General features: G+C 39.0%; 1 protein-coding gene across 1 annotated transcript in view; it reads right to left on the reverse strand.

Moving 5' to 3' along the window:
• Positions 1 to 16,761, reverse strand: part of RBBP5 (RB binding protein 5, histone lysine methyltransferase complex subunit) — a gene marked incomplete in the record, with an annotated part of 565,698 nt that overhangs the window by 441,992 nt on the left and 106,945 nt on the right. The window contains 1 exon segment of the mRNA XM_044076800.1: positions 10,127 to 10,267. Within this exon segment, the coding sequence (XP_043932735.1) occupies positions 10,127 to 10,267 (141 nt within the window).

The following is a 16,761-nucleotide window of genomic DNA, read 5'->3' on the forward strand; positions in this document are numbered from 1 at the left end:
AACCTAATGGGGAAGAATGCCTTACAGCCTTTCCACAATTCCTACCATATTTCATACAAAATCAGAGTTAGTGGTAAACACTATGTTAGGGCATTTAGTATATGTTGGCAATTTCAACTCACTTACTCATTCCGACGACAATAAAAAAAAAAAAGAAAAAAAAACATTAACTAGAGTCTGACTCAGCTGGCAACAGCACTCAGTGAGGCCTTTTTCAAGCTGGGTCTAGTGGATATGGGTACCCCACAGGTGTCAGAAAGGGTGGCAGCAATGACTACTCTTGCTCCCATGGTATCTGGCTAGGATTAATAAAATCTTAGTGGAGAAAAGAAAGCCTACTTTTGCACTCATCACAGCTTTTTAGAGATCTATTTTTTTCCTAGTATATTAATTTAAAATGGAGAGGAAGAGTGAACATAAAGAAAACATCTTCCTCCACAGAATGCCCTGACCATACATATGAAGTGGTAACGCAGCTACCCACCATGTTTTGTGGAATACATTCAATGTACTTTAAAGCAACTCAACTCATTTACGCCTATAGCAATGTTTTTGTATACTTGTATATTAATGTAAACAGATCCTTATGGCACCCTGACATATACTAGGGATGGATTCCTTAAACAAGTGACTTACTACATAATAATAGGAAGGATAAAAAAGGGCAAGGTGTATGTAACAAAATGACATGAAGATAGCTAATCTAAAATGATTAGCAGTCGCGACATTAAGTAGTCACTTTGTATATATGCAGACATGAATACTGTCATATTTTCATAACTGACAGCTACATGTCATTGAAGGACATAGTATGAAATGTCATAGTGGGAGATAAAGCAAAACATCACCACTGTTCACATACAGTACAGTATACTGGAGATTTTAGTTGCTTGCTAGTACATCTGAAGCTATACATTACTTCCCCATCTACATTAATATTTCTAGAACCAAGTGACCTGTAAATGACTTTATGGTATCAGGTGAAAACTTGGATAATGCTGAACAGCACTGACACTGATATTTGCACTATAAGCAGCACATTTTCAGATATATTCAGTGTTACTTATGCTGCTCATGATACCAAAAAACGCATAACTTTCCTAACTCTGTAACTATCTTAGTGAACAACAGGAATATCTCGATGTCATGTGAAACGTTAGCTCTGTCTGAACACAACTCTGCTGACACTATAAACCTGCATTGTATAGTTTCCAAAAAATGAAAAGCTGTTTGTGAAACTGAAGAGAAATATATAATTCTGGGTTTGTGTATATTACGGTACTGATGTAAAGACTGAATCCAATGACCATCATCAATGCAAGGTAACTTTCCACCAACAGCAGTGCTGTTGTACCTTTTTAACAACAGTTACTGTTCACAACATATTTGTATTTGTTTGGGTTATGCCTTTTATCTTGATGTTTCAGAAAATGCTACGTAATTTAAGAATATGTGCAAGCTGTTAGAAGTGTGACATTTCACAGGCCCATCGGAGAAGGGACCCCAGAATCCTTTGTTTTCCTGACATCCTCTGCTGCAAGGGAGACATCTCCTCTGTCCAAGGATGTCTATCATTACAAGTATCAGGAACAATCCTTTGGGATTTGTGGAACCACAGTTTTATACCTACATGCTGGTTTCTAGCGAAGGTCCTTAGAGGGGTAGAAAACAATCCCTATGGCAAAGAAGGCTTTTCCAATGCAAACAACATCCAATGTATTTTGAAAGCTACAGGAGATTATGAACAAGGGGAGTCAGATCCTAGATAAATCCGATAGCCCATCCATTGAGGAACAGATAGAAAAGACAACATCAGATCCAAGATCTTTCTTCAACTGCTGCACACATGGCACTGGCAAAGCCTGCTGGGGGGGAATCCTATAAGAGTCTCCTGTATAAAGTTGATGCCTGACACTTGCTTGTTAGGAAGGTGATTGATGTCAAAGGGCATCACCCATTCTGGTTAACAGTGATGGCATAAGTACAGTGATCTCTAGATGAGCCACCATGACCTTCTTGGACAATGGGAAGACAAACAACTACTGCAGAAAGTGAGAATAAATGGTATAACTCCAAACCTCACTGTAGAGCAACAGGATGTTTCTGCTCTGCATGGTTAAAATTGAGCTCACTAACTGTTTTGCAGTACAGAAAGAAATTGCACAAAACCTGATTACCTGCTAGAGAACCAGGTCAGACTCTAAGCACTACACTGCTACCAGACGTGCAGATCTTTGCTTAACCTACTTATAAAAGCACTACTCTGTTTTGCGTTTCTTTTTAAAATCCAACCACTGCATATTTGCTCACTGCTTGTTTGACTGACACGGTTTCAATACATTTGCAACTGTGCTACTGACCTTACCTCTGCCAGTTACTCTGGACATTTCCATCATAATACCAAACATATTGATATTTGGTGTACCAATAATATTAGGCAGTTTTTTTTCCTCTGTATTATTTACCATTTTATTGTTCATGTTTGTAGGCATGCAATTACCCCTGAATATCTGCTCATTGCCCTTATCTGACTGCCACTTTGCAATGCACTTGTATGCATGTCACTGCCCTTCACTGTGCCAGGCATTCCTGTGACAGTATATGAGTAACAACTGTTGTGCAGTTGTATACCACTCCACTCGGTCCTTTACGTTTTCTGGGTGTACTGCTTCTGCAGTGAGTATATATTCACTGCTTGCTCCTTACATTTTAAGGCATGTTCCCACACGGTGCTGTGCTACTCTGTGCCACATGTCAAGACATTTACCACATTATATGACAGCTCCACATACACCTGTTTTGAGCATTTAGTTTGTATGGTTAAACTATTTCTCTTTTCTTCACTGTTTATTTCATATGTACACAGACATACACATACACACACACACACACACACACACACACATATATACATAAAAATATATATATACATATATAAATATATATATATATATATATATATATATATATTTTTTTTTTTTTAATTTTAACATTTGCTTACCGGGAAAGTCCGACTGGACACAGGTCCTTTTTCAGCGGAGGCCCGAGGAGAAAAGCTCCATGAGTAACGGTAAATTTTTATGCACACATTACAATAATCAATAAAGTATAAAGCAACAAAATGTAGTATACAGAACAGAAATTTGTTACATTTTGACAACAAAACCTAGGCTTTGAACATAGCTAGTACTATTTGTAGGTATGCCTTATGTCAAGATATAAGGTTAAGACAGGTTGGTAGGAACAAAGGATTAAATACCGGGGGAGAAGATGGATGTGTTTTGGGTATACTGTGATGTATCACAGCACTCATGAGGGGTTAGTACAGAAACATAGCCACTTATTTTTTAGATCAGCTTTAAGTGATAGCTTAAAGTGGTTAGTGGATGAGATTGAGAGAATGGATTTCGGAAGGGAATTCCATACACGAGATATATAGTTGGAAAATAAATATTCTCCTGCAGTGTTGTTGACCTTGGAGATGATGAGTAAGTTCTTATTGTTAGAGTGAAGTGGTCTGCTGGAACTGTAAGGAAGGATGAGATTTTGTAGTGCAGAGGTTCTGGTTGGTTGTGTTACAGTTTTGTGAGTTAGAGACAGTTGGCTGTAAAGAATAATGTTGGGAAGCTCAAGCCAGTCTAGTATCCTTAAAGCTGTATATATGAATGCTACAATCCAGAAGCTGATCACTGTCTTACATAGCAGAAACAGCAACAGAGCCAGTGATATCCCCACTTAATTTAGCAGTGTTTTTGATCTTTTCAAAAGCATAGTTTTGTTATTAGTAGTCCTATACTTGGTTAGATGTGTTAGACTACCACCGGACTCTGCCAGCAGCCCATACCTCCTCCCCCTGACTATTCTTCTACCATAGTCCATCTCCGCGTTTCAGTGACCCTTCCTTGTCTATCCGAGAGTCCTATCTACCCTCTACTTACCTCCTCTTCACTACCTCCATCCCTGCTAGCTTCCCCTATTTTCTCTCCCTGATTTTCCTTTCTTCGGTCCCTGCTCTCTCCTCCTTACATTTTTTCCCTTAGCCCCTGTATACCCTTACTCTGGTTTCCCTCCTCCTGCCTCTTGCACTGGGCTTCCACCTTACTGATTGTCTCTCTCTCCCACTGCTCTCACCTTACTTGTGTGTGCCCCGCTCCGCTTCCCTCCCTACTCCCAAATCCCACCCACCCCCAGGGGTCCTTAACTTATTACAAATTGGACACTCCTTCTATCACTCTGCACCAATCATCTTCCCCTACATACCTAAACCTCTCCCCTGTATATTTTACCTCTTTAGTTTCTCCAACCTCATCTAGCTCCACCCATCTCCAGATTCTACCTTTAGTTCAAACTCACTTTATCTATTATCCCCTATTTAACATCACCACTTTACTTCTCCATATCTAAAGTCACCCTTACTCGGTACTCTTACTAAACAGTACCTACCTATCTACTACAACCTCTGCCTATCTTCTTTTTGCTTTATCTGTTCTCCTTCTTCTCCTTTTCAATCTACACCTTTCTCTGTAGGTTAACACATTACTACTTGTCCTTTACACTTATTTACTGTCACTGATTTTACTCACTTGATACTTACTACCATGTCACCTATACTCATAACCACTTTCAAACTTATCCTTCTCTTTTCTGCTACAATAGCCTTTCTATCCATACCTTATTGCATAACCTTCTATGAAAACAGAATTTTACATGAACATAACCTTCACCTCCAACAAACTTTACCTACCTCTTGTATCAACTTCCTCAATCATAGTAATATAACTTGTTCCTCTAACTTTTTACTACCAAAATATCACAGAACATATCATATGTCATACTACTTAAACAAAAAGTATCTCTATAGCATATCAAAGATCCTTAAATGCCAATTGTACCCCCAGTGCAACCTCCTCCTACATGGTGATATTCATCCTAACCCTGGCCCTAATACTAACTGTAACTTAAATCTAAACAATACTTCTTTACCAATACCACCAGCATATACTAAAGCAGACAACTCCCTTCAAATAGCTCACCTGAATATTAGAAATTTAAATAACAAAACTCACCACCTACATGCACTCCTAGACTTACATTCATTTGATATACTATGTCTCACTGAAACTTGGCTAAAACCCTCTACTCAAGACCAGGAAATTACCCCTCCTGGCTATAATATACTTAGATATGACCGCACAAAAAAGAAAGGTGGAGGTATAGCCATTATCTATAAAGCTAATCTTAAAGTGACTCTCTATAATGAAGTTCCATCACTAGACTCCAGAGCTGAAATATTATCTATCAAACTTCAAATTAACAATAATAAATCAATCTTTCTAATTTGTTTGTACCTTCCCCCTGGAAATAATACACATATTCTTGAAAACTTACTTAACTCACTTTCTAACCAACTACCCCAAGAAACCATAATACTTGGTGACTTCAACATTGACTGGTTAACCTGCTCATCCCAGCACCCTACTAACCACATAAACCTCCATGGGTTCTCAATTAATAACCACTCCAACTAGAATCCACAAACCTAATAAAAAAGAAACAACTCTAGATTGGATCCTTATTAACAACCACCCTGACATCTACACACCAGGAACTCTTCCAGATAATATTAGTGACCATATGCTCACATATGTTATTAGACAAAAATTGCATATCCCAACTACACATAAACTCAAGACATCCCGCTCAAAAAAATTCTTCAATCCAGAAAAGTTCCTGGCTGAATTAAAAGCATGTGACTGGTCACCACTGACTCACCTTGAACTTAATGAGGCAGTGGCCTACTTTAATACAAACTTTCTACAGATCCTTGACTATCATGCTCCCATTCACTCTACTAGGATAAGATCCAAAACAGCACCATGGTTAACTAGACAAACGAAGAATAAAATGGTCCTGAGAAATAGAATGTGGGCTAAATGGAGAGCTACCAAATGTCCATCAGATCACCTCCTCTTTAAACAATTAAGAAATGCTACTAAGAAAGATACTCTTACAGACAAAAAGGAATTTTATCTACACCTTCAACAATCCACTCAACATACCCCTCAAAAGTTCTGGTCAAGTATTAACACACTTCTTAAACCAGGACATCCAACTACTCCTACCCATTCAGGCTTTAACCTTAACAATTCCACCCAGATCCCTGATGCCTTTAACAAATATTTTACAGAAGTCATTCAAACCCTGGCTAATTCATTACCCTCATCCACAGTTAACTTGACAAATACCCCTAGCACCTCCTTGAATGCCTTTCACCTTCAACCTGTAGCTACATCTCTTATTTATAAACTTCTCAAGAAACTTAAACCTTGTACTCCATCCGCTGATCTACTACCATCCGAATACCTACAAATTGCTGCAGAAGCTATAGACTACCCCATATCCATACTTATTAATAGGACTATCTCTGAGGGGAAAATTCCCACCATATGGAAAATATCTCATATAATTCCTCTACATAAAGGTAGCTCCTCTACTGAATTCTCAAACTTTCGACCTATTGCCTTACTCTCCCCATTAGCAAATATTATGGAAAGATGCATACACAAACAATTTCTCAACTATCTTCTACAAAACAGATTACTAGCCAATTGTCAACATGGTTTCAGACCTTCCCATAGCACTACAACTGCCCTCCTCTCTTTCACAGACACCATAAATAACAATAAAAACAACAATCTTTTTTCCTCTGCTCTATTTCTAGACTTGTCAAAAGCTTTTGACATGGTTAACCATAACATACTTCTTGATAAACTGAATCAATATTCTCTTGGCTCACAAGCACTTCAATGGTTTAGGAGCTATCTCCAAAACAGGCAACAAGCAGTGCTATGGGAAAACAACCTTTCTTCCTTACTACCAGTAAACATTGGAGTCCCTCAAGGCTCTATTCTAGGTCCCCTTCTTTTTTCTTTATTTAAAATGACCTACACATGAATACACCTCAAGCCATCTGCATTCAGTAGGCTGATGACTCAACTTTAATCTGTTCTGCTAATAATGTGTCCTCCCTCCAGTCCCTCACCCAAACAGTCTTCCACAATGTAGAAAAGTGGTTTATGGAACACTCCCTTCTTCTTAATGCCAAAAAAACAAAACTTCTTCTCTTCACTCCTACTCACAAATCTTCCACACCTTTCTTTACCATCTCCTCTAATAATGCTACCTGTATTAACCCAGATATGACCACTCGCCTACTAGGTGTAACTATTGATAACCGTCTTAATTTTGATGACCATATTAACAACACCATTAAATCAGTTAACAAAAAAATAGGTACTCTCTACCGAATTAAACCCTTTCTTACCACAGCAGCTAGAAAGACCATTGCCCAGACCCACCTGATCTCTACCCTTTTCTATGCCACTGCTATATATACTAACTTATCAAAGAATAACTTGACCAAACTCTCTACCTGTTATAATAGTATATCTAGATTCATTTCAGCTACTCCCTTTAGAACTCACCATTGTCTCAACCTCTTGCAACTTGATTGGTTAGAACTAAATAACCACTTACTCTATCAGCAACTACTTATCATTCATAAGTCTCTTCACTACCCAGAAGCTACCCCAAGCCTTACAAAACTTATCTCACCTTATAAGAACCTAGCTACTCTACACTCTGCTAATAAACTTCTAGTAGCCTCTACTAAATCATACAATAAAGCTGGTGACTCATTATTTGCAAACTCTGTTGGGAAAATCTGGAATCAGCTCCCTCAAGAAATAACCAACCTAAACTCCGCACCCCTATTCAAAAAAACACATCAAAGAATATCTTAAAACTCAGTGGCTTTGTCCTTGTACTAAACCCGACTGAAATTACTTCTCCCTTTCTCCTACCTTCCCTCACTATCCCCTAACTGTCCCTCTAAATTATATAACTAATTGATGCCAGCTACTTCTTTTATATTACATTTAAAACAATTTGTTTTATCTTCCTTCTGCATGTTTGACCATCTTGTGATATTTTCTTATAAGTTATTATTATGCTAACTTTAGTATGTTGCATTCCGGAAATTTGTATTGTTAACCAGCTGTCTTTGGTTAACTTGCCTTGTGCTTGATAACTGTTTTTTTGATTGTTACATTCTTACACAAGCCTACCATTGTACTTTTGTAATCTGCTTTGCTTTTTTGCTGTAAATTGTTTTCGTACTTCATGAAATTGGAGCTTTTCTCCCCGGGCCTCTACTGAAAACGGATATATGTCCAGCTAGACTAGCCCGGTCAACAAATGTAAAATAAAATGTAAAATAAAAAAATAAAAAAATATAAAATTATCCCCCCAGTCTTGTCATAGAATTTTCCCTAGGCATTTAAATTACCACTGCTCTGAATGCATTTTTCTCCCTCAGGGACGTGACATACTGAACTGTGCTATATACCAACTACTACTGTTTTTTTACATTGACCTCTCATTCACCTTCTTTTTACTTTTCCTTTGTTGCTTTGTTTCTTTCCATTTATGTTCATTTATTCTGTAGTGTGAGCTGTGGAGAATGATGTGGTGCAGCAGTAGCCACTGAACCCTGCATCGGCCTCACCACCAATTGCTGGGTCCCCAGACCAGTTCTTTGCAGGATGATGGTCATTCTATGGGAGGTAACCTCTACAGCTCAGTCTCTGTCAATGCTGTATGTGTGTTTGTGTGTGTGTCTGCTCCTGCTGCCATCCTTATAACCTCCTCCTTACCTACATGATCCTCTGCTTCCTTCTCCCTCTACCCTTCTTCTGTAAAATAAAAAGAAAAAAATAATTTAGTCCTATAAAAACTACCCTCCTTCTCCCACCCATGCAGCCTTTCCCATCCTATTGTCCTCTTATGAATCCTCTATTGTGCCCCCTTTTTTGAGTACCCTACCACCATACACAGCAGTGAATAAAGATGGAATTTGTTAAAATCAGTCTTGCTTCTTCATAAATAAAAGAGGCATTTTACTTGGACATAAAGAGAATTGGTGACTTTTCATCAAGTGTATACTGACTGGAATGTCAAAGTTGGCTGTGTAGCACTTGTATTTGCGCCCAACTATGCCCATGATGCAGCTGTGGCACTCTGATGCACTTGTGAATGCACATCTTGGCAAACACACTGCAAGCATATTGATGGCCCTGAGTCGCTTGACTAATTTTAGCATAATCTGCTGATTTACTTGGTGGCAGTGTATGGCTTCATTATAAGCACAATCCTTGGCCAGCCTGCACTATGGCACTTACCCATACCCAGTTCTCACCAAGCTACACTATGCAATTCCAATCATGCTATTTACTGTTGTGAGATTATACACTTTCTAAACACCTCTCATAATCCCTTAATCTGAACACAAAGATTTTTATTTTTCTAAAATACTGAGCAATGCACAGTATAACGAAGTGCTGAACAGATTTTGTGTTCTCTAGTAAATGGTAATGATTTAGCAAAGTATGAAAAGTTTGGGAATTATAGTTTCAGTTTAAATTAGATTTTATTAATTTTACTAATCTTTAACTCAGAACAATACTCAAAACCATAACATTAAAATATCTATTTTGATTGTGTGCTGGCATCATTATGTTTAACCAAAATTCTGGTGCATTTTATAATAGTTAAGGGGAGAAAGTTTGTGAAGCTAACCCATGAAATCCTTCCAATGAGTTTTTAACTTTCTCACAATACCATAACTTATGAAGGAGGGGAAAAATATAATCAGCTGCTATTAACAGAGAAGCTACAATTTTCTCTCCCCAAAAGTCAGGAATGGATAAGCAACATAAAACAGAAAACCACAACACTACACTTTACAAATGTAAAGGAAGCATGGGGTTGTGTTTATGATCTATGCAAGCACAATAAGCGACAAGTTCTGGAGATTGAAGGCAGCATGTGGGGCATTATAGTTAAATAGAAGGAAATGAAGGCTGGGACACTTTAGATCCATGATCAGCAAAGTGAGAGAGGCACTTAAAGTGCTAAGAATGATGAACCAGGCTATTTCGATTCATACTTTCCTCTTTCAACAATCAATTTAACATATACTGACAGAATAATGAAAAAATGAACACAATGTGATTTCACTGTCAACGAAGTGCAACAGCCTCCAAAAATACAGAGAAACATTACTTACTGGTCTCTAGGGTGGAACTGAACTTTAAGGATTGGTGAAGGGAACCGGAAACGTTGATCACAGTCACCTGAAAGGACATCCCACAACGATACAATGTTATCAGTTGATGCACTCACTAGTTTGTGACCGTCTCTGCTCCAACTTGGAAAGAGAAAAAAAAATGCATGAATATGTGAGCAGTAAACAAGTTACTGACACTTCCTGAAAGATTTTCAGAGGATAACTGTTTTTCTTAAACATGAAATAATGATAAAGCTAAATATACAAAAGTAAGATTCTTTATGAATCTAATAACTCTTATCAGACTTTTGTTTCATTAATCTAGATATACTTCTTTTTATTTTGCTTGAATTGCTATAATTGTGCTTGTTCCTAGGATCTGTAGAAACAAGCTATGGCAAGGTCTTGCAGTTATTCTGCCTCATTTCAAAACTAAAGAATGAAAAATACAGTGGGGTTTAATGATGACCATGTCTCCTCCTTCCTTCGCCCCAAATGTAGTTGGTGCGACCCACCACTCCACCTCAACCTTGCAAGTGTGCAAAACAAGTTTTGTTTATTTTTTTATTTAATATTTCTTACAGCCACCTGAATTTCAAAAACATTACCTATGGAGTTTTACTCTCTTAGGTCAATCAAGTTAGTTTCTAACTTGTACACTTCAAGAAACCAAATTCTTCCAAACCAACATAAAACTACAACCCAAAATAAGACATAAGACAAGCCTGTCAAGATGTATTTGGTTTACTGAGTTCTGATGATGTTCTTCACTAATTATATAAAAATGCTTAATTACATAAGGCAAATACTTCTTGACAGGTTTGCCTCCTAGCACTGTTTTTTGTTTATAACTTGTACACTTCTCTACCAAACATGGAAAGTGGTAACTCGCTCAGCAAATACAATACCACCCTCTGCTCTAAGCATTTGGTCTACTATGGCTGCAGCACACATTCCTCCACTGGAAGTGTGTTACTTAAATGCAGTCTAACTGCCCCATCCCCCAACTAGCAGCAATAAGTATCAGCCAAAAACAACGTGAACAGGCTGGCTTAATTTGACAATCATAATAGATGATTCCCTTCAGCTCTGCATGCTGCTGTGGTTTTGCCAAACTACCCTAACCTATTACAGCCAAAGCTGCAACTGTGCATTGTAACATTATGGATATGTCCTGCATATCATAAGCTTGCAAAAACAGCAACTGCATTTTTTAATATTTTACTGCTTTACTTTTAATAACAATTTTCTCTGGCTATGAGATTCATTCTGATAGTGAATAAAGTGACAGAAGAGCCAGTGAAGTTTCACACACTGCTCTGTAAGATGCAGCAGAAGAGAAAAAACAAACACATGCTCTCTAATGATATATTCACCTACACAACCACCAATTAAAAAAAACAAAAGGAACGATTCTGAGAAGGACTGATTCATCCAGAAAGTGGTAGGACTTTGGTTTAGTAGGTGTTCCCTGCCTGACAGCGTCTCTCTCATTGTCACCTCCTGTCTGCTTCTATCAACATTGCTTGCAAAGACAAACTCTAGGGAGCAACTAACTGAAGACAGCCAGTGAGCACAGCACAAAATAGTAATGTCATCAATAGTTATATCCTCTAACAATAGGCAATGTACAATAAAGTGTGGCTAGACTACAATATCCTCAAAGTTGCTATAGCAATAGCGATATTGTGATAACAAATACAACTGCATCACACTAACATGAGTGCTGAAAGTGTTTTTCCCTTCTTTTCTTATCAAGAAGTGACCTCAGGGTTTACTATATAAATTAAGGGAGGTACTGGGACAAAGGCAGTAACTTCAGAAGGTTTTAACCTGGAGGTACTCTTAAGATTTATTGCTGGGGTCTCTCTAGATATAATGGAATGCTACTAACACTGATCTGTTAATATCAAACCAATTAAATATGGGATTTGTGTCCTACCACTGGTTAACAAAGTCTTGAAAGAAACGCAGTCTAGCGTTTTTGGTGATGAAAATTTTTTTTTTTTTTTTTATGCAAAAGTCTAAAACTACAGATGACGACAGAGCACTGTCCATCTATTACTTTCTCCACAAGGTAAAGACCAGCAACTTCCTGTTGCACTTTCATGTTAAGCTATTATGGTAAACTAATCTACTTACTTTTGAGTCCATGTCTACTCTTCTCTTCTTGCATCACAGATTAGTCCTTTTTTGTCTGCAACTTTTCAATGTTCAATTTGCACAGCAATATCAGGGTGCTAAAGAATGAAGATCCTGAAGGCAGGAACATGACAGGTCACCAAAACACACACATCAAACATGCTGCTATGACTAGTCCCACTGATCCAGTCTGAGGCCATCTGCAGTCCTTCACAACTAATGGACAGCAGTATGCACAAATAATCACGGACAGTATTAGTGAATAATACAGCTGGAAAATCCTTACTGGTCTGGTGGTAGTGACAGCTATAAAGAATGCAGGGGATCCTGGGTTTAATCCATGGACAAACAGCAATGGTGGCACAAAGGATTAAGGCTACATGCTGTTAATGAGCTTCTTCCTGTGGTAGAGGGATTGAGTCTTTCATCTACCATTTCCCTACAGTATGACTTTGATCAAGTCACTTAACCAGACAGTGACTTGTGGAAACCAGGAAATTGGGTTAGGCTCCTCAAAGGTCACCTAGATTGCATGCCAAGTAACTATGAACCTGGAATGGCAGCAATTGCATACTTCGGTGGAATATTAGCTTGGGAGTCCCCCTTACAAAAACATAACACATCACAATAACTCCAAAGGAACACTTCCCACCTTGATGCTGCAACCTTTCAACAGCATTAAGGGGAACCAAGCAGCTGCTGCACAAACATCATCCAAGACAGCACTACATAAAAGGGTTTGAAAAGTAGCAACTGTTCTAGCAGTTATGTGCCTTTGGTTTCTGAATGAAGAAGCTTGAAGTCTGCAAGCCATCTAGTTAATTTACCCTGGATACTATAGAGCCAAGCTTTCTGTCTAACAAAAAAATGAGAAGACGCAAGTCTTCATTTATATGCTTTGTGTTGTCAATACAGAATCTCAACTGCCTGTGTTCATCCACACGACAAAGGCGTTCTCCACACTGGGACACTTAGTAAGTGCATAAGATACTGCACATTTATAATAGTTTCAGTAAGGTTTCTCGACTGAAACGGACTGCAACCAAGAGACTGGCCACAAAGAAACGTGTTTTCTATGTTAAAAACTTGGATTCACCTGAAGCAGAATGTTCAAAAAAGAGTCAGTTTCTCTACCAGAAAGAGAAGCTCCAGAACGATAACCTTAGAGGAAATGTGCTTTTCAAGGAAGAAAAGGAGTTTGTATGTTGATGAAAATTAGATCATCATCATCAGCTTCTTTTCGGCTGTTCCCGTTGGGGGTCACCACAGCAGATCACCTGTTTCCATTTCTTTCTGTCCTCTGCATCTTGCTCAGTCACACCAACCACCTGCATGTCCTCTCTCACCACATCCATAAACCTTATCTTAGGCCTTCCTCTTTTCCTGTTACCTGGTAGCTTCATCCTTAGCATCTTTTTCCCAATATACTCAGCATCCCTCCTCAGCACGTCCAAACCAACGTAAACATGCCTCTCTGGCTTTGTCTCCAAACCTTTCAACCTTGGCTGACCCTCTAATATACTTATTCCTAATCCTGTCCACCCTCGTCACACCCAGTGCAAATCTTAACATCTTTAATTCTGCCACATCCAGCTCAAACTCCTGCCTTTTTGTCATTTGCCACCGTCTCCAACCCATATAACATAGCTGGTCTCACTACCCTCTTGTAGACCTTCCCTTTCACTCTTACAGGTACTCGTCCGTCACAAATCACTCCCGACACTCTTCTCCACCCACTCCATCCTGCCTGTACTCTCTTCTTCACCTCTCTTCCACACTCACCGTTACTCTACTGACCCCCAGTATTTAAAGTCATTCATCTTTGCCACCTCTACTCCTTGCATCCTCACCACTCCTCTATCCTCCCTCTCATTCACGCACACATATTCTGTCTTTGTCCTGCTGACCTTCATTCGTCTTCTCTCTAGAGCATATCTCCATCTCTCCAGGGTCTCCTCCACCTGTTCCCTACTCTCACTACAGATCACAATGTAATCTGCAAACATCATAGTCCACGGGGACTCCGGTCTGATCTCGTCTGTCAACCTGTCCATCACCATTGCAAATAAGAAAGGGCTCAGAGCTGATCCTTGATGTAACCCCACCACCACCTTAAACACATCCGTCATTCCTACCGCAGACCTCACCGCTGCCACACTACCCTCGTACATATCCTGTACCACTCTTACATACTTTTCTGACACTCCTGATTTCCTCATACAATACCACAACTCCTCTCTTGATGAAAATTAGCTACTGCTCCTAAATGGACTTATAGGATTTACTGAGCACAGTGTCAAAAATGTGAGCAAGGTACTCCAGAACACATGAAATTAAGCCATAAATGGATCCAGACCTCTTGCATGGCAACCACAAAGAGAAGCTCAGTCATCTGCTTTTGAAGTGGTAAGCTTCTGAGAAGGTGAGATAATAAGAATGACCTATAAACAACTGAATGGCTATTAGCTATTAATGGACTTGGAGAAATGATGCAGTTAAAAGTAAAAGTCAGAATGGGGCCGCTTGGCTGACAAATGAGAGATAGGGGGTTCTGCATGAAAAAAAGCAGTCAGATTTCTCCAACATCTGAGGCATGAAAAAGGAAAGCCATACTAGTGGATAAGAAAAGTGGGCTATGTGTGTGTATATGCAAGTATTTATTTTACATTTGTTTAGCAGAGTAGACCTCTGATCAAACATGACCATCTGCAGGCTCCCAGGTTGTAACAACAAATCAACATAAAGGAGAATAATATGAGAATAACTATGGACTAATGTTGCTTGGTTTTCTGTATGAAGCTAATTGCCAGAAGAAACACGGGAAATGCATACAGAAGACATCTACATGACAGTATCCTTAGAACATCAGTCTATTGGAGGGTTAAGAGACTGCACACTGCTGCACTTGATGTTGTTTGGCTGGGAGGGAGCAAAGAGGTCACAGCAGAGCTTGCACCAGTAACTGAAAATTTACATGCAACTGAATGGTTGAGAAGCCACGTTAAGCATCAGGAAGTCTGTCTACAAGAAAGCTTGCCTTACCTGAGATATTACTGGATATCCAAAGTAGGTGAAATGTGCAGCCCATTCATAAAACCCTGAAGCTTCTCGAAAAAGTAGTTAAGAGTGGATTTCCCCCTTACTTGCTGATGTACCATACTACCGGTCCTTTGTCAGAATGAATGGCGGTCACTCCCAGAATCTTGAAATGCTAGAAGGATGAGGAGAACTGCCCTTATCCCCACACACCAAACTAAAGAACGGCCTCACAGAAGAGAGAGAAGAAAGAATATTTTTAAATAATCATTAGGAAATCAATTAGACAAAGAGGAAGAAAGGAATGCTTTCTTCAAGAATATATTATAAAGTAAAAAAAAAAGGCCAGCAAAACACCAACAGTAAAAGTCTAGCAGTACACAAGGGCAAAGAAAAAGACTTCCACAAAACAGACCAGAAAATTCTAACTGTAAACGAAATAGGACAATATAAGAAAGTGCCCAAGTGCAATAAAAAGCTGTTATTCTCAATCTGGAAGTCAAAAGCTACATTTAGTTATAGTCACTTGCATTTACAAAGGCAATGAGGGTTGTTTTACCACAGCACATCTAACTAATTTAGAAGAGGAGAGAAGCAACTGAAATTTACTTTGAAAGGGAAATCAAGTGCATGAATTCAGTTTGGAAAATTATGTTCTCTTTTAACTGCTCTAAAACCCATAGAGAAATATCCCACTGAATACTAGGGAGTGGCACTGCAGGCAGGCAACATAAGACAGTAACAACTGTTCGATTTTATATTTTGTTATATGCTGTTTTACTCAGAAACCTCTGGCCATGTTAGAAAGAGAGAGAGTGAAGAAAGCAAAGTGAAAGTCATAGACAGTAAAAATGCATATTCACAAAGTGCTACTACTTCTCCCCTTCACATAATAAACAGGATATTAAGTTCACTTAATAGCTTGGGTGCTGAAGCAGTCAGGCAAGGTAAGGGTGAGAAAGAGTAAATAAAGCTGGCTTGACCATTTTGCCAGGAGGATAGTAGCCTATTTGGCCACCTGCCACAAGCAAAGAGAGTTAGCACACATTAGTAGGTGGGCATTTCCTGTGAAATAGATACTGCCAGATAATGAGGACATGCACATATTTTATTTTATTTTTTATTTATTTAACATTTGTTTACCAGGAAAGTCCGACTTGGAACAAAACCAATTTTCAGTGGAGGACTGGGGAGAAATGCTTTAGACCCATGTCTTTGTAATGTGGGAGGAAACTGGAGTACCCGGAGAAAGCCCACACAAATGTAGGGAGGACATGCAGACTCCGCACAGAAGGCACTCCAGCAGAGAATCGAACCGGAAAACCTCTTGCTGTGAGGCGACAATGCTACCTCTGCACCACTGCTCCATCCAAATGATGCTCCTAAGACAATTATGATAGCTGTGTGTCTAATACAAGAAGCACATGCAGGTAGGAATGAGCAGAGGAGGTCCTCAG

The sequence above is a fragment of the Protopterus annectens genome, chromosome 7.part0 (genome assembly GCF_019279795.1).
Source record: "Protopterus annectens isolate FY-2018-M chromosome 7.part0, PAN1.0, whole genome shotgun sequence".
NCBI classification, from domain to species: Eukaryota; Metazoa; Chordata; order Ceratodontiformes; family Protopteridae; genus Protopterus; species Protopterus annectens.